This window comes from Prionailurus bengalensis, chromosome C1 (assembly GCF_016509475.1).
Source record: "Prionailurus bengalensis isolate Pbe53 chromosome C1, Fcat_Pben_1.1_paternal_pri, whole genome shotgun sequence".
NCBI lineage: Eukaryota > Metazoa > Chordata > Mammalia > Carnivora > Felidae > Prionailurus > Prionailurus bengalensis.
In genome coordinates this window covers 197,646,903-197,669,126 of record NC_057345.1, presented here as the reverse complement: position 1 = coordinate 197,669,126, position 22,224 = coordinate 197,646,903, and the positions used below count along the sequence as shown (strand labels likewise).

The 22,224-nt window shown below is 35.9% G+C and overlaps 1 protein-coding gene across 4 annotated transcripts in view; it reads left to right on the top strand.

The window, feature by feature from the left end:
- ERBB4 (erb-b2 receptor tyrosine kinase 4) overlaps positions 1-22,224 on the top strand; it is a 1,144,797-nt gene that overhangs the window by 779,175 nt on the left and 343,398 nt on the right. For all 4 annotated transcript variants that reach the window (XM_043577726.1, XM_043577724.1, XM_043577727.1 and 1 more), the window contains exon 5: positions 12,713-12,778. In XM_043577726.1, coding sequence (XP_043433661.1) covers positions 12,713-12,778 — 66 coding nt within the window. The remainder of the gene's footprint in view (positions 1-12,712; positions 12,779-22,224) is intronic.

Genomic DNA, 22,224 nt, shown 5'->3' with positions numbered 1-22,224 from the left:
GCCAGATGAAAACAGGCTGCTTATGGAGACCATGCCACACATAGATATTGGGAATTTTTTATGCTCATAGTGAAATAGAACCAATACATTGCCTTTCAAGTAACAACTACTCTGACAGGATTAAAAAACAACAAATGTGGGAATGTTCATGGTCTTTCTTCCATATCTGTTCAAACATTACATATCTGCCAACCTGATCTCTTTACCCCTCTGGACCAAACTGTCCATCAAGTCTACATACACACACACACACACACACACACACACACACACACACACTGTATCTCTCTCTCTCTCTTTCTCTCTCTCTCTCTCTCTCTCTCTCTCTCTCACACACACACACACAGTCTTCCTAGAATGTTGGAATTCACACTTAGTATGCTAAGATGGACAGAAAATTTTTTAACGAGAGAGCTGAATGAAATAAAAGTATTTAGGGAGAATGGCTAAGTCAAACCAATGACATGAAAGTGATAGAATCTTGGAAGAGAGGAGATTGTGAATGCTTGGTGATGGCGGAAAGGCAGGAGAGAGAGCTAGTGAGCTTCCTTGGGCAGGGGGTAGCCTGTGGTGAATCAGAGGCTGAAAGTAGTGTGAGAAAAGTGAGAATTAAGAAAAGGTTTGGAACTGTTGCCACGGGCAGTGCTTTGGATCCCATTTAATGTCCTCTGAGACAAGTAAAGTTCTTGTGGTTGAATTTCAGCTGCTGACCCATGCCTCTTAAATGTGACACCACTCACATACTGAAAACACGGTGGTTACAGTTCCTCAGGGATCCCTTAGCACCTCTGACTAGCAGTCTCACAGATGAGGGTCATGGAATGGGCAGGGATCCCAGCATCGATGACATCTAATCCTCTCCAGCAATTCAAATACCGTTTCACCATGGGTTCCTCTCTTCTTTTCTGTCACATACCTTGAAATATTATCTGCCCTCTTTTCCTCCTTCCATGTACACTAGGCTGAAAGGTACAAGAATGTGATATCCCAGTAGCAGAATGAGCTTTCACTGTACTTAGATTATTAGTAGCATTCCTGCTGAGACTGCGGCTTCTCAAGCTTTGCCAAAGCATGCAGAGACCTCTGAAACCCACTTGTCCCTTTCTGCCAAGCCTGTCAAAGTTTCTAAGACATTACAGCCTCCCCCTTTCCTATTACTTGACTATGATGCCTTACTGATCATTTCAACTCTGTCTGCATAAACACTTCTGTCTCCAGATTACTTGATTTGTCTGCCATATCACTTCTGCTGACTGTCTACATTTCTTTGTCTCTCTTTGTTGTTCTTTAATGTTCTTAAATACAATATTTTGAGGGAGGGAAAAAGGAACTAGCATCGATTGATGTATATTACATGCCAGGTGTTTTACATATGTTATTCCTCTTAATCAGCCCTAGCATATACAGGAAGTATCATCATCTATATTTTATTAATAAAGAAAGTCAGCTCTTAGGTAAAGTCCCTACTCAAGATCCTACCAATTATAAATAATGGAGACTGAATGCAGATAAAAAATGATTTCAAAGTTTATGTTTTCTGCTTTTTACCAGCACTTATGTGAACACTTAAAGCAGTGAACAGCAATATTGTAATTTGGTTATGCACACAATACTTTCAAGTATTTTATCTTCCCTAAACCACAGGCTATAATTTCCTATCACAATTATAAATGCTAATTACTAAAATGTGTTTATATTTAACTGGCATTTATTTTAGCCCCATTTACTGATGAACCTTAATAAGCAAGTAATAGAATCAAAGTAAATGTGAATTAAATTTTTAAAAATGTACAAAAACAAAAATTTCTGACAAGCAAATATGCTATCTAAAATAAGCCCGACATGATATAAAGAGGCAAGTTTCCGGTTCCACTTACACTTCTGTTTTCTTACCTATAAAATGAGACAAATAATAGTACTTACACTATAATATTGTGCAAATTCAATGAGATACTAAGTGTAAAGCGCTTTGTCTACAAGCTAGAATGTAGAAAGTGCTCAATAAATGGTGAGATTGATGATACTGGTAACGATGTCTAAATTTGAGTATGCAGCACAGTGTGAACCTCCATGTACAAGATAAACACTTAAATAAACAATTAAAAAAAAAAGAGTTAGAAAAGTTAACTTATCTACCTGAGGAATGAAACAGTTCTAAAACCAGAGTGAGAACTGAAATTCTAACCTGTCTCATGACGGATAGATCCTGTATGTGTGCATAGCTGTTGATATTTGCATGAAATACTCATTTAGAATCACAAATGCAGAAATTTACATTGATCCTGTTAAATTTTATATTGTTACTTTTGGCTCTTCATTTCGTTTACCAAGTGCTTTTTTTTTTAATTTTTAGAAGTGTTTTTAACGTTTCTTTATTTTTGAGAGATAGAGAGTGCGTGAGTGGGAGAGGGGCAGAGAGAGAGACAGAGAATCTAAAGCAGACTTCGTGCTGTCAGCACAGAGCCCAACATGGGGCTTAAACCCATGGAGTTTGAACTCACCAACTGTGAAATCATGGCCAGAGTCAAAGTTTGTTGCTCAACCGACTGAGCCACCCAGGTGCCCCACCAAGTGCTTTTTAAAATCTGAATAGTTATCCTATGTATGAACAATTGCTACCCCTGCCTGATGTTGTCATTTGCAGATGTGGTAAGCATATTTCAATTGTTTTGTGTAACTCTGTGATTAAAGAGTCAAACATGATGGGTATGTACAGAGGCCTTTGGTAGACTCCTAGTATCAGCACATCAGTCTAGGCCAGCCCGTTCCTTTATCAAATGTTCTGATGCATGTGCCAGTTGTCTACAAACCTACACAAGTGGTCCAGATGCCATCAGTGTTTTCCAGAAGGACATAAAGAATGGCATGGTCACGTTCTTTCTGATATCCAAATCAACCTTCCATGAGCTACAAATCTTCTTAATAGTATGATATGAAATTAATGATATTTTCTTAATGTATATTTTCATTTAAAAATATTTATTGGTTTTCTTCATGTACCGGCAAAATATTCCATAAAGCAAATGGTTAATTGAATTATGGTATGCCTATCTAATGGGAGGCAAATTGACCAAAAAAAAAAAATTGCATCTACATAATATAACCTGATAATGTTTAGGATAAAATATAATGTGAAAGCAGCAGGTCACAAAACTAGACAGACTATTATACTATTCAGAAAACAGTATTACTATACATCAAAAAATGAAAAACACCAAAATACAAAGTTTATAAATGATTTTTATTTTCTTTTATATTCTTCTGAACTTTATAACATTTCTAATTCAAACATGTATTAGAAATAAAATCTAGGGGCATGTGGGTGGCTCAGTTGGTTGAGTGTCTGACTTTGGCTCAGGTCATGATCTCACAGTTTTTGAGTTGGAGCCCTGCATCGGGCTCGGTGCTGACACCCTAGAGCCTGAAGCCTGCTTCGGATTCTGTGTCTCCCTCTCTCTCTGGTGCTGTTCTTGTGCTGTGTCTCTGTCTCTCTCTCTCAAAATAAACATTAAAATGAAAAATAAAAATAAATAAAATAAAAACATTAATTAAATTAATTAATTAAAAGAAACATTAAAAAATAAATAAAATATAGCAAATCAGTGTGGGTCAGAGAAGACCTCATTGGGAGGTGGCATCTAAGAAAAGCAAGTAAGCAGATGAACCATGTGACTGTAGCCTATCAGAGAAAGAGAGGCTCAGGGAGAGGGCATGGGAGGGCCCTAAGTAGAGGGTGAACCTTGTACATCCTGGGAACAGCAGATGAGAGTGCTCAGAGAAGTGATCCAGGAAGAACATAGTAGGAAGTAAGGTTATGAATACATGGAGAAGGCCAAATATCATACGGACTTCCAGACCATTAGAAGCACTGTCTTTTTTACTTTGAGATGGGAAGTTATTGGAATTTGATCTGGTATGTCTAAGAAGATTGCTCTGGTTAATATATTGAGAAGAGATTATATAGAGGCCAGGGTAGAAGCTAGGACACAAGTTAGGAGGTTGTTGCATTAATGCAAGCAGGAGACAATTGTGACTTAGTGGTAAGGGTGATGGGAAATGATTGGGTTTAGCTGTATTTTGAAGTGAGCGTTAACTGGATATGATAATGATTTTGAGTTTGAGCTGAGGATGAGTCCAACTTTTTCAACATGAAATTCTGAAAGGATTGATTGACATGACGTATTGTTATGACTGATTGAAGAAGACTTTAAAGGATTTTTCTGGGTTAGGAAGTTGAAGGATTACATTTTGGACATGTAAATGTTTGCATGTCTGCTAATTATACAGGTAAAAATGTTTTAGAAGCAGTTTGAAGCATAAGCCTATACCCCACATGGTCAGGACTGGAGATACAAATTTTGGAAGGTGTCAGCCTATTAGTGTTATATGAGGATTAACAGAACTAATATATATAAAAACTTAGATATTCCAGGAAGACCACCACCACTTAGAGCTGAACAGGTTTTGCACTGTCGACTTCCAAAGGGGTATAATCTAGGTAGACTATAATCATGGATGCTCTTGATGGCCTTTGCTGGTTCACCTTAAATGCTAATAAACATACCTGTCATTATTACTGTTGATTGAAAACAGCAGACACATGTTAATTTATTCTTTAATTCTGCTGGTAAGGTTTTCCAGTTTGTTCAGACCCCTTATTTGTGTTTAGAAATGTATTTGACATTGATTAGAACTAATTCTGTTCCACAGTAGGTAGAATTCCTGTGTTCTGCTCTGTGCTAATGACTGTAAACAGTGATAATTAATGCTTTCTAATTACATTATTTGGAAGAAATATGAAATATGAGTATGATATATGAAATATTTAAATGTATCAATATGTAATAGTATGAAATAGTTTTTCAGGAAAAATTTAACCTTTCCTTATAATTTGAGTCATTTTGTATTATTGATACATTTGGGAAACCATTTGGGCCCCTTTACTATTATTCTTTTTTAAGTTCTTTTCTATTGATTACAGTAGCCTAAAGAATTGTGAAGGTGTGCTAGAAGTATAAAGTTTACAGAACAGTAATATAGATACTGTATCAGATCTTTCCATTCAATGGGAAATATAATCCCTTTAGTCTATTAATGTGTATCTTATTTTGGCACATGTATGCCATTACTTCTATCAGTAACTTATAATCATGTAAGACTATAAATGTGAGTGATGATCAATAATATTAAGTTCGTAATAGATTCACATCAAATTTCCTTTTGACTGAAATTTGTGCAGATCTAGCCACTCTACTTAATACATGGAAGCACACCTAAAGTCAACATGCTGATAGAGTAGCCAGTTGCCCCCATGCATGGTTAAGAGGTTTTAAACAGACACTCTTGGAATGTCTATCCCACCCCACCCCACCCTTCCAGCTTCTATCTGCACATGAGATGTCTGCCATTATGATTTCTCCTCTAGATTGATTTATGTTTACCGAAGGCTTCAGGATAAATGAAGATTTGCTAAACAGGCTCAATACTTCAAACTTTTGCACAATTCTGTGTGCCTGATAACTGGTCAGTTCATTAGCCATCTGTCTGTAATCCTATCTGAGTTAGTGCTGGGGAGAGATACTGTGTGCTCTGGCAGTTACAGATCAGCAGTGGGGAGTTGAATCCTTGAGAAGAGGGTGGATAGAAGTATCTCATACTGAGCTTGATGTATTTTACATTTCTGTTCAAAATTAATCTTGATCATATGAGTATGTAGGCTAGTCTAAATCCTTGGACTATAGGTTGCTTGACTGTATAACATGATGGCACTTGTAGAAAAAAAAAACAAAACAAGTTTAATGATGTTGACATTACCTACTTTTCCAATCCAGTGATTACTTAACATAATTTAAACTGCTAACTCTTGATGACTTAATTTATTGCTAGATGAAAAATTCCACCCATATATATTTTTACTTTAACTTTGTCTTCCTAGTTAGTGAAAATACTTGCCCATCTTTGTTTTGAATAGCAAGTGTATAGAACTTAAAGCTTTCATTCAGTAATTAACTTGCAAATCATGGGCAAGATAGGAAGATTGAATTGAAATTGGAAGAAAACTGTAAAGTCATTTACATAACGAAATTGTGGGACCAAATAAACACACATGACAATGAGAGTTGTCAGATAAGAACAAGCCCAATATTAACTTCTGATTAAAAAAAAAAGAGCAATTCAGTAATATCATTAAATAATGATGCCAATATATTATTTGCTGGAATCCTGTTGAGACTTTACTATCAACAGGGTGCTTTATAATAATTTAAATTTTAAAAAAAGTTATGTGTTTTTTAGGACTGCTGGGGTAAAAATGCAACCTGATGGAAATATATCCACAAATCAAGGAGTGAACACTGGGAAGTGAGAGACTGCTACATGTTTACACCATTTAATCCTATAAGTTTGGTTACCAAGCATCTGATCAAATATAGCACTTAAATTTTTGGCTCAAAATATGGCTATGATGTTTGGAATTACATGCCAAACCATTATTTCTTATCCATACTTACTCATGTGGAACCTTCATCATCAGAACCCCTGGGATTGCTTTTTTTTTTTTAATACAAATTCCTGTACCTCCCTCTCCTAGACTGTAAAATCAGCACCTTGCACAAGTTCTCAAATCTCAACACTAATTTTGGGAACCATAACCTGAAAGTCTCTTCTACCATGCAGATCAAACCACATAATTTCAGTGTTTAAAAACTTTGACCAACTCCATGACACTTTCACAGAGTAAACTCTAACCTATTCAGAAGACTTTCGAGATACTTTGTAAGCTTATACTCCAGACGCTGTCCTAATGCAAACAGCTCAAAGGACTATAAACTATTCATTATGGCCCCAAACAGTTGTGTGCACCCATGCCTCTGTGTCATTGCTTAGGTTAATTATTCAGCCTGGAACTTTCTTCCCTTTATCTACTCACAAAGTAGAAATTCAAGCCTACTCTCCATGGAGCCTTTTTCAAATCCATCCTCTCCATTTTATGCATACTTCTATTTTAGCAAGTATTATGATTATCATGACTATTTGCCCATTTTTCTACTTATTTCCTGGTCCTTGAAAGCTCCTTGAGGGCAGGACACTGATTTATTCATCTTTTTATCATCCATTCAAGAATAGGGACTAGTTTAGTGTAGACTTGCAATAAATGTTCCACTTCCCTTTCTGAATTATGGGATCATGAAAACGATACTATTCTCTCACTCTTTCCCCAGTAAAAGAAATTTTAAGAGGTCAAGACTGCCAGTTTTTTTAAATGGACTGAAAGAAGAATCCAGGCAATGTAACTGCATTGCCTTTAGCTACAGGAAGTTTGAAGATATAATCTTTTGTGGTTGCCAGTGACCTCACGTTTTGTAACTCTTCAACTGTCCTAGCATATTACTTGCAGAAAGCAGTCCAGAGGTACATGTTAAATCCCATCTCTACTGTCAGGTAGTCCTACGGACAAGCAAAACTTCTAACATGAATTTATGACTCTTAAAAATATCGAAGTGGCTCAGGGACTCTAGTTCCTACAAAAAAAAAAAGAATGCAAAAGCTACATTTTAATAACTTCTGGACAAGCATAAAAGATAAACTTAGTCATACTTGCTAACTTCTGCAATGAATAATGCATTGTCAAAGCAGAAATGATTGTGAATTAAAATAATGCTGATGTGCAGTAATCAGCACTTACTTTAAAAGATTAAAATGGTTGCTAAAGTGACAGAAATATTTGTCTGAAATTTTGTTTTGTTTTATATTTCACTTCTTTGAGTCAAAATGACAGGAGGTAGAAATACTAATTTAAATAACTCTGTTATCACTAAGTTGAATGGAAATGTCAGATTCTTATTTTTAAGTAGCATATTTCCTCACATAGTTTTAAAAGAATTATTGAAATAAACAATGGAAAAGAATCATGTAGCATACTGAGACATGGAAATAAGACATATTTGGACAGCACTGGCAAAGTTTCAGTGCCCCAAAACATTTCTTCCATTTACATAGGCTAGTATGGATTTCGTCTTTCTGCTGTTCTCATTTAAAATACATAGAGAAGTGATTTATAAAATTAATACACACTAAAAGAGTGAATACATGGCCTTTTTTTTCCTCTTGAAATCAGGCCTCCTGAGACACTGCATACCTGAGAATCTGAGAATAGAAGACAGAGATTTCTCAGTAAGATGTTGGGCCATAGTTAAAAGTATTTTTCTTTCTGTAAAAGACAAGGGAGAGATCCGTCATGGGCCATGCTTATCCTCTCCACTGAAGTGCTCTCCCCTGATCTCATTTTAGATGTCATATAGATAAATTACCCTATAAGGAATGGAGTGGACTTCCAAGCCACTAGGCATTAACTTGGAAATGGCCCAGCTCAACCTGACCCCATCCAACTCTTCTTTCCTGAGCTAGAGGACTGTTAAAAATTTAGATTTGTTGGCTTCTTTCCTTAAACCCCATAGAAGGTGAATGTTAGATACAGACTAATCAAAACCCTTTCCCGTTAACATAATGCTGAATTATTCTAAACTCTTATTAGAGGAGTAACCATGTCTGTTTCAATACTTAACATGCTTCCTAACACACAGGTATAGAAGGAACTGAAAAAATACTTTTGGATAAATAGTTGGAAGGAAGGTAGAGAAAAAAAATATGTAGTTTTCTTTTGTTTTATTTTGCTAACCTAGATAGATAATTACTCAGAAAACCCCTTGTCTCCCTTCTCATTTTTTGACATTTGTGTGCAGCAGAAATGTTGGAAAGAAAAATCTAAAATCATATTTTAAAGCATATTAAACACATTAGTCCATAAAACTACACTACCCAGTTGTCTAGAAGAATCAAACTAAGGTTGCAGGCGTGAGAGTATGGCAAATATATTAATTCGGGAATGCCTCCGATCCGATTTTGGCCAGATATTTTGATACTTAATTGGAACAACTTAGTGAAAATAGTATTTGCCCAATTGTCATATACTGCCCAAGGTTGAACTGAATGTGGGGGCAGATTCCAGAGGGTCAAAGACAGTCAAATGAAGGGCGAGCCAGAATGAGAAAACATTTGTGCAAGCACACGTAGGTCATGGCCCTCCAACACATGTGTAGTAATAGAATTCTGGAATGTGTGTGCCAAGTGACCCTCTTTCTCTTGGTTTCCAAAAGGAGTGAAGGGAATATATGACTGAGTAAAATCTCAGTAAGGAGGCAGATGTTGTTAGCTTCCTTTTACAGCAGTAATACATATTTCTATTAAAATATGAATGAAAAATGGAAACTGCCAAACAAAATTTCCTAACAGCATGATAGTCAAGGTTAAATTGTTTAAACTTAAGGGGCGCCTGGGTGGCGCAGTCAGTTAAGCGTCCGACTTCAGCCAGGTCACGATCTTGTGGTCTGTGAGTTCAAGCCCCGCGTCGGCTCTGGGCTGATGGCTCAGAGCCTGGAGCCTGTTTCCGATTCTGTGTCTCCCTCTCTGTCTGCCCCTCCCCCGTTCATGCTCTGTCTCTCTCTGTCCCAAAAATAAATAAACGTTGAAAAAAAAATTTAAACTTTGTGTGTGTCTGGCTGGGGTGGCACAGTATATCATTTGTTTACAACCAGGTGGGCCTTGCCATGATACTTTGTCAATAACCATAAACCTAATTTCTAGTAATATTCCTTTTTGTATTGGATCCAGGCAAAAGTCTTCAGTGGTATATCAAAACTGCAAGAATAAGAAGGTAGAAAATATATAATCCAATAAATGAGGAATACTGAGTGTATTAAAATAATGTTGCTTAGCTCCCCCCCACACCCCCCACAGCTATGATAGTGTTCTGGTCACAGTGAACACAGCTAAATATTTCATTGGCCACTAACACAATTAAAGAAGTCATAGATTAAATAGTAGATGATCATCCTCTGTTTCAGATATCTTTAAATAACAGACCACTTAATGGGTCGATTTAAAATATTTTAACACATCTAAAGAAATATATTAACATTAGTTACTTTCTCATAAAAAGTTTGTACTCAAAGTTTTCACTGCTTCCCATTTTGTCTCACAGCCCTTTCTAATTTCCGCTGGTATAAATCAAATTAGATTTATTAGCATTGTACAAAAGAGCTCCAGTAGGTTTTTAATAATAATTATCATTATCACTGATTAAAGTTATATTGTTCAGGCCAGATGGAGTCCTTTTCCTGTCAGTGAGAATGAGCTTGCATTATGTAGTCATAATGTGTTTGGATCTAAATAAACAGATGGCAGAGTGACAGGATATTATACACTGGTGATGTCAGCAATAGTGGTTCACAAACAGAATTGCTTTAGATAAACTCTATTGTAGCAAGGATCCTCATACTTTTAAGAAGGTGAATGAAATTGAGCCTAAGTGTTATCTTAACTTGGAAATCGTACTGTTCACTTGCAGAAGGGTAGACCATTTGGATGGCCTGAGGTTCAGCCTGAAAAAGTGCATCTGCTGAATCTGCTCTTTAACTGTGAAAGCATTTAACATAACAGCTTCACTCAGGCAGTCTCATAGGGAGAGAGAAAGAGGGAGGAAAAAAGAAAAAAAAAAGCTGCCCAATTTATAAGGTCTTTCAAGTTGAAGAGTTAACACCTGTGGGTCAAGAAAAAGAGGAAAGATCTGATATAATCTTATTTCATAACTTTAAAGATATAGTAAAACCTTGGTTGTAAGTATAATTCATTCTGGACAAATGCTTGTAATCCACAGCATTTGTATATCAAAGTGAATTTCAAGAACCGTTGGCTCAGTTTGTGATCATGTGACATTCAGCCTCACATACCACTTGTATTGCAAGACATTGCTCGTTTATCAAGTTAAAATTTATTAGAAATATTTATTTGTCTTGCAGAACACTTGCATAACAAGTTACTCACAATCCCAGGTTTTACTGTATAATTATGTTAAAGTAAACATCTTGTATGGGTGTATACTCGCTCATAATAATGTTAGAAAATTAACAGAGAAGGTTTAATAAGAACTATGTTATAGAAATGCTTTAGTCTTTAATAGATTTTCATGTATACTTTTTATTCTAAAAAAACCCACTCTATATACCCTTATACCCACAAATATTAGGGTGAACCTATGAAATTCAGAAACAAAATTCAAAGAAAATCATTATATGTGATTTCTTCTAGCTAATACTCTATGGTTGCATCCTTAGGAAAATTTCTCTGTAGGATAACTGTATTTGCTGAGGCAAATACTCAGAGTAGCAGAGTTCTTAAGAGCAAGATAGTGCTACAGAAGATAAAGGCTTGTATTTGAAAATGAAGATGGTATCAATAAAATGTTTAAAAAAGGATATCAAATAATTGAAATTAAACTTCCTAAAAAATTTATCTGTTTAAATGCTTGAAACTTTTATAAAAAGATGTTGGTTTGCAAATTGGTCCCTATGCATGGAGGGCAAGGAAGACTGAATACATAGGGAGACCACTCCAGATTGATAGGTGGCAGGTATAATAAGCAAGGTAACTTACATACAAGGCTGGTCTTGAACATATACAAGGTGATCTTGGACAGCCACAAGACAAGTAGATATCCATAACTGCCTACCAGACTCTTAAGTTTATATGAAGGTTTTATTTATTTTTTATTTTTTATTTTTTATTTTTAAAAAAATTTTTTTTCAACATTTTTATTTATTTTCGGGACAGAGAGAGACAGAGCATGAACGGGGGAGGGGCAGAGAGAGAGGGAGACACAGAATTGGAAACAGGCTCCAGCCTCCGAGCCATCAGCCCAGAGTATATGAAGGTTTTAAATGGGTTCAGTAACATATTCAATTCAGATGGCCCCAGTATCACCTTACTCTCTCAAAGTTACATCCTTTCAGACTGCTACCAGGGGAATAGTAGGCAGGATGTTCATTACAAGGACAGGGGAGGGAGCGAGGAGCCTCCCATTGGCCAGGTCTAGCTCAAGGGTCAACCTGTTGTCACATCCTCTTGATGACATCCTCCCTCAAATGAGAAGTTATGTGTGTAGGGGCTCCTGGATGGCTCAATCAGTTAAGCCTCTGACTCCAGCTCACATCAGTGTCTCTCAGTCTATGAGTTCAAGCCCCGCATCTCACTGTGCACTGACAGCTCAGAGCCTGGAGCCTGCTTCAGATTCTGTGTCTCCCTCTCTCTCTTCCCCTCCCCAACTCATGTGCATGCACACTCTCTCTCTCATAAAAATAAACATTAAAAAAATTAAAATAAATAAATAAATAATGTATATAACCTTTTCATTCTGATGGTTTGTCATGTGTTTGTAAAAATATATTTTTGTTTCCATAGACTTCAAATTCTTAACTATTGATTTATTCCTTAATATCAATTAGCCATGAACTATTGAAATTATATCAAGCAGAATAGAATCACATAGAATCAATAGAACAAAAATATTCAATAGTCAAAGTGAAAGTTATTTCATGTAAATATTTACAACTATCTGGGAAAATTCACAAATTCAACTTATTTCCTTTCCTTATAAAATAATGAGAAGATTTTGAGTATCAGGAGATTGTATTTCAGCTTCACATGTATTTGACATTCAGGTTTTGCTACTTAAAGGGGGCATTTTATGAGCTATGTTTCAGCTATAGGAAAATATAAAAATCCTCAGAAAGGAGCAAGACTATTTGCTTTGAAGAGTTACTCCTAGTCAAAGAGTGAAAGATGATAATGTGTGTGTGCGCTCTTTCCTCTCTGACAGGTGGACGTTGCCATAAGTCCTGTACTGGCCGATGCTGGGGACCCACAGAAAATCATTGCCAGACCTGTAAGTGTTCAACAGTGAGAAAGAATAGGCTTGAAATGATCAAGTGATTTTAATAATTCATGCTTTTCACACTTCTGGTCCTCAGAAACATGAAAATAAGCTTTTGCTTCTTTGTGGTAGATTTGCTCCTATTCAAGTAAACTGCCTAATTTCATTGCTTGCAAATGAAACATAGTATGTCATTGCTTCTTATATTTCTCTGTGGTTTTCGAATTAATGCTATTAACAACACTGATGTGGTGATATTAACTATGACTTAAGAATCTGTATATCAGAAAGCAAGAAATCCAAATGTGCACCAAATGGTAATTCCATTTCAGGTTATAAGTACTGAAATCTCAGTAAGTACTCAGTAAGTACTTATAACACCATCCGTTCATTAGGAAAAGAAAAAAAGAAAGGAAAAAGAAAAAGAGCACTGTGTCCCCACTTTGTTCTAGGCACAGAGATATTAACTATATGAATTATAGATGACTGACTATATCTTGCCCTTTGTGTATATTGTTTCTTGTATTAGTCATTAAAGTAAGTATAAGCTATCATCACTGCTAAGACATTTACAAAGTATATTGGATACAAAGACAAGTATCTTTTTTTTTCAGCATTCTTAAAGCCATACTTAAATAAGCACTGAACTTTCACTAATCTTAAGGATAAATAGTTTCTTTAAAAAGGAAAAACAAAATGCTCCATATGAATGGTAAAGATATTTCTTCTTTCCTGCTACAATAACAACATCTGGAATAATATATGAAAAATAGTGTAGTGGCAATTTGAAATGCATTCCTTTCATTAGCATAGAAGACAGAGAAAATGTTATTAAAAATATGAATATACAAATATTAGATATTGTAGAAATTTATTATACTATTGGATTAAAGTTTAGATATTTCTAATTTGTCTCAGTTCATATTTGTTAGATTCTCTTTCAATAAGGAAATGGAAAATAATTACATTATTGTGAGCCAACAAAGAAAAAAGATAGAGGAAAAATATTGTCTCACTGGTAAATGATTTCTTTCTTTTTTTTTTTCCTTTTTTTTTTTTTGGTTTTAATTCAGGGACATTTTCATGTCTAACATTTATAAAATAGAAAAGAACATAAAATAAATTTTTTTTCCCACTTTTGTCCTGCCTCTGTCCTTCAGCCATCCCTAGGCAACAAATGTTATTGGCTACTTTTGTGTATTCTTCCAGAGACAATTTATGCATACAGTAGGACATATGTATATGTTCCTTCCCATTTTTCACTCAAATGTTAGCATGCTTTACATGCTATCATGTACTTTGATTTTTTTTTAATCTAAGCATATGTGAATGAATTTACTTATAGTATTAATGCCTAGAAGTGGTCATTGCAAGGTCAAGGACACATATTTATGTAATTTGGTAGAGATCACCAACATGGAAATCTTGTTTTCTATAGAGTTTGTAAAAGTTTTCTCTGCCAGGAGCAATGTATGTGAATTCCTGTTTCCCTATTCCCTGGGCAAGGCAGTGTATTATCAAAGTTTTTGGTCTTTGTCAAGAAGTTATTAACATAGTGTAGACTTAAATTAACTTTTTTGATAGAAATAATGTTTATGACAGTTATATTTTGGCAAGAATTTTAAGCAGGATTGTAAAGATCAATGTGTGAAATAAATTTACTACAATTATTTGTAGACAGTATTCTAATAGCAGAGTAGTTGAAACCAAGTTACACACGATGCTGAAATAACATTGATGTGGCCTTTTGTACAAAGTTGAGATTTCTAAAATATAAAAGAATCCTTATAATACTTTGTGATGAAGTGGCAGGTAACCATGGAAATTGTTAAAGTATGCAAATATCCATAGGTCCTCTCACGTCAAAAAACTTCTGAGATGTCAAATTAAAAAATGAATTTTACTCACTCACCAACTTACTTATTTTACAAAGGATCAAGGAAACTTTACAGCCTGGCTGCTTGCTGTGGCTGGGCCCCTCTGGTGGATCCACCCAACTACCCCTGGTCTTCTGGAGAGGGGCCTCTCAGGCCCACCTAGCTCACCTAGCATTCTTGAGGTCCACTTGTTAAATTGGGGAACGTAGGAGCCTACTTGGGCTGTTTTCTGTTGCTAGCTTACATTTAGGAAATGCTAGTTTGGATTCCTTTCTTCTGTTGGGTAGGGAAACATAGATGCCTACTATTCTGTTGTTTGTCCAGTTCAGGGTTCCAAACTAGTTTGCTTTGGCTTCAATGCCTTTCAAATTCTCCTTTGCATTATTGCCTCTTGCATTATTTCCACAATACAGCTACTCTTGGTAAGGAAGAAATAGATTTATGCCATCTTATCTGGACCAGAAGTCCCATATAGTACTTTTAATAATACTATTAATGAATGAAATCAAATCGAACTCTTAAGTAATTTTTGCTGCATTTTATATGAATTTTGTAGACTAGAAAAATGTAGTGTAAATTACTTTCTTCTCCTTCTTCTTCTCTTTCTCCTCCTCCTCCTCCTTTTTCTTCTCATTATTATTATTATCATGATCATTATTATCATCTTAATGCTGAATAATCATTCTCTAATTGATAGGGATGCATGAGCCAAAATCTTGGAAATCACTCTGTTAAGACAGAATGAGAAAACAACACACATGGGTATTCTCCAATTTTGAAAGTTAAATATGCCTTTAATTCATGCAGTGCTCAAAATTCTGAAACTTTTAATTAATTTTTAGAGATTTATGTTAGTAAAAATATATAAAAATTAGTAAAAAAAATCATAATTTTCACCAACATCTGTTATTCTTATAGTAGACAACTTGGGATAATGTCCAAGTAGACATCTGTCTTTCTTTGGGAACTACCCACTTCTGGAGGGGTGAGTCACTGTGGCCATGTTTGTTTTGTGTGATGCTCTAACCCTTAGTCACATGACAGTGTTTCTCAACCAGAGGTGACGTTGCCCCCAGGGGACATTTGATAATGTCTGAATATTTTTGGTTGTTACAACACTGAGTTAGATTAGGGGGAGCATCTATTAGCATCTAGTAGGTAGAGGCCAGGGATGATACCTGGAGTGCACAAGATAACTTCACTCCACCCCCATCCAAACAAAGAATAAGTATACAACATAAAATTTTAAAAGTACTGAAGGTTAAGAATGAGAAATCTTGTAATAAGAGTAAATATTGACCAATGTTGGGCCAATGAGATTCTTGCCCCAGGGAATTTGGACTTGAGATCCAGAAATTCTGGTTATGCTACCTTAGAAATTTGAACTTGAGGAGATATTAAACTTAGTGGAAGTTTCCATTTTGAACCTGTTAAATAAATCTGTCATGCAGAAGCAAACAAGAATCAGAGACAGAAACAACTCTTACCTACTGGTTCTCAGGCCTTCTTGAAATCCAGCCGCATTTCTACCCTTTGGTGCCTAAAGAAACGCAGTATTCTTCTAGTATACTTAAATGTGGATTTTTACTTGCCGCCAAGTGGGGATGGTCTTGGCTAGGACCCCACTAAGACTTGGCTTAGGCAAGACAGTGTTGTTTTTTTTTAACGTTAATTTATTTTTGAGAGAGAGATGGAGCGTGAGTGGGGTCGGGGCAGAGAGAGAGGGAGACACAGAATCTGAAGCAGTCTCCAGGCTCTGAGCCATCAGCACAGAGCCCAACACAGGGCTTGACCTCACAAACCGTGAGATCATGACCTGAACTGAAGCTGGACGCTCAACCAGCTGAACCACCCAGGTGCCCGTTAGGCAAGACAGTCTTGACTAAGAAAATCAGCAAGTCACAGCTCATGTATCAAATCATCAGCATGAAATCATTTAATTCACCTAATTTTTTAGCATAGAAATTATGCTTACTGTAATGACCTAAAATTGGCTTAATGGTCACTATGCCTACTCCACAGAGCCTATCAAAGTGAAATTCAATAAATATCTACCTATATCTGATATGTGCAAATCCAAATTTTAGAAAAATATCTATTTGCCTGGATCTTTATGGTCTATAAAAGATTTCTATTGTATCTTTTTTAAGTTTATTTATTTATTTTGAGAGAGACAGAGACAGCATGAGCAGGGGAGGTGTAGAGAGAGAGGAAAAAAAATCCCAAGCAGGCTCCACACTGTCAGTGGGGTTTAAACTCACTAAACTGAGATCATTACCTGAGCTGAAACCAAGAGTCAGACCCTTAACTGAGACACCCAGGCACCCCCCAAAAATTTCCCTTTTAAAATTTACTTTCACCATATTACTGTGAGTTAAACAGGATAGTTAACGTTTACCTCATTTTATAATTGGGTAAATGTATGCTGAGGAAATGATCAGGGAGTTGTTAAATTTATGCAGCTAATACTGGGGATTTCACAACCTGAGTGTCTTGAATTTAAAGATAAAACAGCTTCCTGTATACCACATTGTATAGCACAGCTTAGTGGACAAGGACATTGGATTTGAAATCAGACAAATGATACAAATACCAGTTCTTTCCATTTCTTTGTCATGGGAAAGTGACTTAATCTTTCTAAATCTCAGTTACCATTTCTGTAAAATGGAGATAATTGCACTTACCTCAGAGAGTTGTTGTTTTGGAATCAGATTCAATAGAATAGTGTAGTTGAAATGCTTAAATATCTTTTGGCATATACTAAGGACCTAATAAATAATAGCTAATATTTTAATACGTTAACAGAGATACTGTTAGAACACTTACTCCATCCTAATTCTGAATGAATGCATGTAGAAGTGAAATTCCTGTAGTCCAGTTCTATCCTGTGAAAACTATTTTATCCATTGAAAACTGCTGATACCTGTGAATGAGAAATGAAAAAGCAAAAACCCTGGGAGTGAACTGGAGGCTTCTTGCCCTTGACATTCGTTCCTGTTCTCTCTCCTTGTTTGAGCTACTTGAAAGGTAAATTACTCATCCATATTTAAAGAGCACACCATCCTGAGGCAAAATGTATTTTGGAACTACTCAAAGGCATACTTATTTTAAGAACTGAATTTTAGAAATACGATCTTTTTTTTTTTTTTTGGAATTAGACTTTGTGAGAGATTCCATAGAGATGTAACATACATGATCAAAATGTTTTAAAATTATAAAATTTTTCAGGCTTCCTTTAGATTTCTGATAGCCTTTCTATTAGTTACAATATATTAGTTAACCTTAGACCCATTTGACAGACACTTCTCTGAACCTTGACTGAACTTTTTAAAAATCTGAAAATCTGGGCTGTGCAAGTTTCTGACAATATTCTGTTTTTGTTGCTTGACCATACAAAGTACATTATAGGATCTAAAAGATGTAGTCTTATATTGTTAGAAAGTATTTCTTTTCCTATGACTGAAATAAATTCACTTCAGTGAAGGCTTCTCTGGAGATATTCAACTTTATGATTTGTCAAAATTTATCCTGTCTTCTGTGGATAATTGTTTTTGAGAGTTTTTATACATTAGGGAAGGAAGGTAAAAGTGTTTAAAAACTCCACAAGTCAGCCTAAGTAAACTGAAGTTAAGAATCCATTTCACTCACCACACCATATCAAAGCTGACATCTTCCCACAAGTGTCTCTTCCTAAAACAGCAAATGTGCCAGAATTTTCCTCAGTGTCACTAAGTGGCAAAAAGCCTTGGTAGAGACAAAACATTCAGGCTCTGAGAGAACAAGCTCCTGATGATGAATGCCTTGTTAAGGTGAAATGAAGCAGTGTTGATCAGAGTGAAAACATCTCCGAATAGAAAAATGGCAAAACAAAAATGCTGAGTGCAACAATGGTAAGCTTGAAGGGAGGTCTGCAGGAGGCAGGAGTTTTAAAAGAAGAAATGAGGAAGGAGTTTTTGTTTTTAATAGATCTAGTGAAATGGAGAGTGTGAATAAATAGACAGCTTACTATGGACAATAGTTCGCTATGCATACTTCTAGAAATTGTAATAGAATTGTGTACATTTTAAGTCAAATTTAGTAACATTTTGCAATAGATTTTGTGTACTGGACTGGGTGCCACTGTGAGCTTTGATTAGCTGTTGAATAATTTAAGTGTGTCATTTTCCCCCTATAGCATTTAATAATTAATATTCACACTGTCAACTCTAGAGACAGCAGCTATTTTATTTAATGTTTTTTTTTCTAAAATAGAAAATATTTTTCTAAACAAATTCCTTAAAAACATATCCTTGGGGCGCCTGGGTGGCGCAGTCAGTTAAGCGTCCGACTTCAGCCAGGTCACGATCTCGAGCTCCTGAGTTCGAGCCCCGCGTCGGGCTCTGGGCTGATGGCTCAGAGCCTGGAGCCTGTTTCCGATTCTGTGTCTCCCTCTCTCCCTGCCCCTCCCCCGTTCATGCTCTGTCTCTCTCTGTCCCAAAAATAAATAAACGTTGAAAAAAAAAAAAAAAAACGAGAAAAAAAAAACATATCCTTAGACAACGTAAAGAATTTTTATAATATTAAAGTAAGTAAATTTTGCCTGTAGACTCTAGCTGAGTGTTTTATTCTTAACTGCTTTCCTCATGAATCTGACTTTCTAAAGTAACTTAAATTTCTTCTCCATAAATCCTTTGTCATGTTAAATGTAGAGCAGCCTTCCCCTATAAACCTAACAGGAATGTCTCTGACAGTGATGCTGTTTAAAAACAAAACAAAACAAAACAAAAACAAAAAAAGAAACAAACAAACAAACAAAAAAACCAAATCAGCTGAGTAACTTTAAGGATCTAATTGGCTTTATTCAATGATTCATGAACCAGGGAGCATCCCATTAGCAAGCAGAAAGGTGCTCTGAGGAGCTGTACAAAATGGAAGAATTTTATAGGCTGAAGAAGGGTGGGAAAAGCAAGTTAAAACAGTGGATTAGTTCAGGCAAGTTTGCCTTCCCTTAGAGGAAGGCCGGGGGTCTTAGGGGGTCTTATCTGGCAAAATTTTCACTAGTGCTGACCAGGAAATTACAGACTGATTGCTTTAAAATTCCACTCCTGGGGGAAGCTGAAACTGCAATTAGGTTAGGTATTACGCCTTGGTGGGGGGTTAGCAAAAGTGACTCCATTTTGGGTCTGTTGTTTCTTTTTAACATTGCAAAAGGTCAAAATAAAACTTAGGATGGGACCCTGAGAGCTGCATTACATGTGGAGCAGTGAGTCAAACTTAAAAGTACTTTGAAGCTCAGTTAAATCGTGGCCGCATTGCTCCACAGCACAGCTTAAGTAAATTGATTCAGTGGATTAATGTAGTCATGTCAGGGGAGACAAACTTATCTGCTATGTGAAGTCTGAAGCTTATAGAAGTATTATTTAGCAAGCTTACTGGTAAGAATGACAACTCTCTCTATTCATAAGAACTGCGTCCTAAGGTCTGAGCTCTAGAAGTTTGTGTGTGAGACTAAGCTTCAAGGAATAAGTAATAATGATTAAAGGGACAAAGTTATCTCTTTCCCTGCAAGATATATGAAGCACACTTATCTCATTTAAAATAGATACTGCATGTCCTTTTTTATCTTTAAGCACAGTATCAGGCCAGCTGTCTCCAGCCTCCTATTATCAGGCAGTGTGTTGTTTCATTTTACACATTCCTTTTGCCCTTCTAGACCTGGTGCCATCTGAGTTAGGAACTGCGTTTTGAGGTAGGAGGGAGAAAAACATGTATCAAAATATTACAACTTAATTCTCCTAACCTTTGCACACGTTTTGTATTAAAGTAGTTATGTCTTCAGCTGCTGATTATTTAACTAAAATTTGCTAGGCTGATTCCCTAGCAAATACCCCTTTGTCTTCTCAGTTCCTTTACAAGGAACATTTCTTGCTTAGAAACTAATTGAAAAGTGTAAATGCATTTGACAATGGGCTAAAAAAATTGTCTGTCTCCTAAACCAAAATATCACCACCAAAATTAATGAGGAATGTATGTTTCAACTACTGGAGTGAACAGATAATACTTCTGTCCCTGGAAATGTCCATTAAATCAATTAAAGCTAAGACATTATTTTAACCAAATGAGGTGGAATTCACCTCTTACTTCTACAGTATTCTTCCTAGCTAGATTATCTCATAATCCTTTATTTTAATTAAAAATAGAATGTCATTGGGGCGCCTGGGTGGCTCAGTCGGTTAAGCATCCGACTTCGGCTCACGTCATGATCTCACGGTCCGTGAGTTCGAGCCCCGCGTCCGGCTCTGTGCTGACCGCTCAGAGCCTGGAGCCTGTTTCAGATTCTGTGTCTCCCTCTCTCTCTGCCCCTCCCCTGTTCATGCTCTGTCTCTCTCTGTCTCAAAAATAAACATTAAAAAAAATTTAAAAAAAATAGAATGTCATTGGGGCACCTGGGTGACTCAGTTGGTTAAGCTGACTCTTGCTCTAGGCTCAGGTCATGATCTCACAGTTTGTGAGATCCAGCCCTGAATCCCGCTGTGCACTGACAGAACAGATGACAGTGTGGAGCCTGCTTGGGATTCTCTCTCTTCCTCTCTCCCCGTCCCTGACTCTCTCTCTCTCAAAAAAAAAAAAAAAAAAAAAAGTCATTGAAATTAACATGAGCTGTATATTTGTTCTGTTATTAGATAACTGTAAATGAAGGGTACTACTATATTGGCAAAGTAAAAACTTGTTCCAGACAACACTCTGTGTTAATGTCTCTATACAGACATTAGAGAATATGCTAGATAAATTTTAAAAATATTTAGCATCTTCCTTAGTGATTTGCTATGTTGTGCACCAAGAGTATTACTTTCAGTAGTTGCAATATAATAAAACTTTCTGTTTAATAATAGAAAAAAAATAAAACTAACTTGGCCTGGCTTATGGATTCTATTTACTTTTAAAGTGAACTTTAGAAATATATGTATACGTGTGTATGTGTGTGTGTATCCTTTTTATTCTAAAATATGTCTGAAATTTATTGAAGTAAATGTTAAAATCTAAGAAAACAATTAGGTATTTTTGTTCCTCAGAATTTCAACAAGAAATTGTAACAGCTAGAAACTAAATTGTACGTTTCCCCATGATATTTCTAAAAGTTTCCTGTAGCTTATAACATCAAAGTGACAAATTATGAAAATAAAACACTAATTATACTCATGCACATGCATACACATACAATTTGTCTAAAGTGTAATTGTATTCACAATCTTTGTGGAATAAATGCTGTTTAAAAAGGTAGTTCCGATGTGGTGAATATCCTATTAGGCCAGAGAAAAGAAAGTGGGAGCTAATGGGGAAAAGAGAAAGAGCTGAGCCAGCAGGCTCGATCAATCAGCATAACAGGGAGCCTTTGTAAAAAGGCAACATCTTTAATTAAAACTCTTGTATTTTACTAATAACTTTGCATGACCATAAGCCTGCTTATCGATTTCAATTATTTCCTATTTTCCTTTTTTTGGATTTGTAGTTTCTGGAGATGTTGTAAAATTAAGGGAAACATTGCAATGAATTGATTACTTGCATACATTTCTAAAATTGTGTTCATCTAAGACATTTCCA